The sequence below is a fragment of the Limulus polyphemus genome, unplaced genomic scaffold, assembly GCF_000517525.1.
Source record: "Limulus polyphemus unplaced genomic scaffold, Limulus_polyphemus-2.1.2 Scaffold7535, whole genome shotgun sequence".
Taxonomy (NCBI): Eukaryota; Metazoa; Arthropoda; class Merostomata; order Xiphosura; family Limulidae; genus Limulus; species Limulus polyphemus.
Genome location: NW_013673145.1, coordinates 1 through 3,016, shown reverse-complemented (window position 1 = coordinate 3,016; position 3,016 = coordinate 1). Strand labels below are relative to the sequence as shown.

Sequence of the window (3,016 nt, the reverse complement as noted above, 5' to 3'; positions counted from 1 at the left end):
TCATTACCCATTCAAGCCGTCTCCAGCCATTATTAGTCTCAAAGTGAGTTCCTCGTCACCGAATTACACTCATGTAGTGTTGTAACTGCATAACCTCCTTTGCAGTTTTTATATCCATACAAGATGTATGTATGTGTTCATAAATCAAGAAGTCGTGTTGTGTGTTAGGTTTAGATTGTTCTCTAAGATTGTCATATGCATCACAGACTTGTTAACAATTAACAGTTAAAAAATAATCATGAATATTTACAATACAAAAATGTGTCCTATTATAGAAATAAGTTGCCAGGCTGGTTTCTTTGAAAATGAATAAATAAACTCAACTTGAATCTGAATTGTGTGAAATCAGATCATATAGTTTTGTGTATGTGAAGTACATGTAGTAATACACTATATCTTTATTAGAAACAACCAGTAGTTTTGTGTCAAGTAGTAGTACAGCTTTAACATTTCTTACAAGTTTTGTGTACGTGGAGTCCATATGTCTGTACATGCAGTAATACACTGTATCTTTATTAAAAACAACCAGTAGTTTTTTGTCAAGTAGCAGTACAGCTTTATCATTCATACAAGTTTTGGTAAACATTTGTCCATTTAGTTAAAGCTATTAAACTTTATTATCTTATTTAATTTTTAATACAACTTAGCTGAAGTAAACTGAAAATTATTTTTCTTTTATTACTCTATTCAGGGAGTTCTCAAGGCCACAACCAGAGATTTTCTTTGGTAAGTCATGTTATGATCTACCTGTAGAAGAAATCAGCAGCCTTTCTAATGTAGATGTGGCTGCATTCACTGGTCCATTTGGTGGTTTAACGAAGGTGAACAGAAACAAAAGGTCTTTCCATTTGTCAGAACCTGATGTGGATTTCATAGACAGAGATATTAAAGAGAGTTTTGATGGGGATAAAGAGTTGGCTACATCCACAGAAAAGTTGCATATAGCAAGAAATGGTGTCCATAAAGAAGGTGACAGACTTTAATTGGAATAATGAATATTGATTGGATGATTTGTAGAATTAATTATTTTTCCATGAAATGGCTAAAAACAACCTGGTAATGCTAAAAATTGGGTTTCAATTTTTTTAATAGACAAAAACACAGACAGTTCTTTGTGCAGCTTTGTGTTTAACAACAAACATATTTCAATTACTTGGATGGTTGGAATGATCAAAAACCCCAATTTTGATTAGCTGTTCTTTTTCCATGAGTCACTATTTTTTATTGATTAAAAAAGTTGAATTAATTGAAAGTAATAATAGAAAATCATATTGGCAATATATATTAAGTACTAGATAGTTGGAGTAATTGGACACACTAATTTTAATTAGTTGATTATTTTAATAACTATAATTGATTTAACATTAATATTGATTACTCAATAGTTGCAAATGTTAATTTTAATGAATTGATTATTTTAATGACTATAATTGATTTAACATTAATATTGATTACTCAATAGTTGCAAACATTAATTTTAATTAGTTGATTATTTACTGACTATAATTGATTTAACATTAATATTGATTACTCAATAGTTGCAAATGTTAATTTGAATAAATTGATTATTTTAATGACTATAATTGATTTAACATTAATATTGATTACTCAATAGTTGCAAATGTTAATTTGAATAAATTGATTATTTTAATGACTATAATTGATTTAACATTAATATTGATTACTCAATAGTTGCAAATGTTAATTTGAATTAACTTATTTTTGCTTCACATTAATTTATTTAATCATTATTTGTATTAATTGATTATTTTATATGACTGATCGATATAAAGTATTATTTTGAGTTAACCGCCCAGCTGTACTATTTATTGGGTTGTAATAACAAGTGTTCTTACATTGTACCGATCCATTGAACTTTTGAGGACTTAAATAATACCTAATTTTGTCGTTTTGTCTTTAATAAGATATTCTAAAATGTTTGGCTGAAAACAAAGAATATGTAATAATATGTAAACCACACATTATCAGCTATATCCATTGCTGGTAAGGCCTTTTACCCAATACCAGGGCTCATCAGGCCTCCTGGTCTAATTAATATTTGTATCAGTAGTTGCATGAACAACTATTACGATGTGAACTAAAGAAACTGTTCCAAGATTTCTGAACTTGTAAGTTAATTTTATTTCACATTATTGAATGAATAAATATTCTTTCCCAGTTTTATTCAGTGAAAGCTTTGTCATCTCAACTCAGATTTGTACAGAAATAGTTAATTCTAAAACAACCTTTAAAATTTCTGTTGTTTGCTAAAATAAAGGAATTCTTCATTTTCTCTATTTACATACATTAATTTTGGATAATTGATTTTAATTAGCAGTTCTGTAATGTAAAGAAACTTAAATGATCCTCTCATTAAACACTTAGGAGGTAGAAAACACTTGGAGGGTAATAACACAGAAGATTCAACTCAGGTTCAGGATTTTCTTGGAGAGGAAGGAGACATTATAGCGGGTCTGAAGAACTGGAACAGACCATCTGATGATGCATATGGTGTTGCTACAACATTATATGAGTGTCATCCCGTGACGAGGGAAAATGCAGGTCAGTTAAAACCTTATCTGGTAGTTATGGAGCTTTGTTCTAGCACAATTGTACATTCTATATGTTCTAAGAGAGGATAAAGAGAAATTTCAAATAAATTAAAGCTGTGGGTCATCTTTATAGCAAAACTATAGCATGTCCTTAGTTTTCTAAGAAAATAGAAAAATATAGTGTGAGAAGAAAGGTGTTGTATTTTGCTGGAATTATCTATGGAGAATAAATTAATGTTTTACTATACTTTTGTTTTAGGGCTTGTTGGTTCTTTGTTTACTCGTAACTCAGTCTACCTGAGATAATTTTACAATATATATATATATATATATATATATTATTTTTCTTAATATGGTGGTGAGATATAAGGATACAACATTGTTCTTTAGTTTTATATATTAAAGTTTATTTGATCAACTTATATTTCTTGATTGGTTAGTGACTTCTGCTTGTTCATACGAGT

The 3,016-nt window shown here is 28.9% G+C and overlaps 1 protein-coding gene across 1 annotated transcript in view; it reads left to right on the top strand.

Moving 5' to 3' along the window:
• Window positions 1-2,612, top strand: part of LOC106474686 — a gene marked incomplete at its 3' end in the record, with an annotated part of 4,821 nt that extends 2,209 nt beyond the window's left edge. Inside the window, exons 2-3 of the mRNA XM_013935376.2 lie at window positions 692-969; window positions 2,386-2,612. Of these exons, the coding sequence (XP_013790830.2) occupies window positions 692-969; window positions 2,386-2,612 (505 nt within the window). The remainder of the gene's footprint in view (window positions 1-691; window positions 970-2,385) is intronic.
• Between the last annotated feature and the right edge of the window lie 404 nt (window positions 2,613-3,016).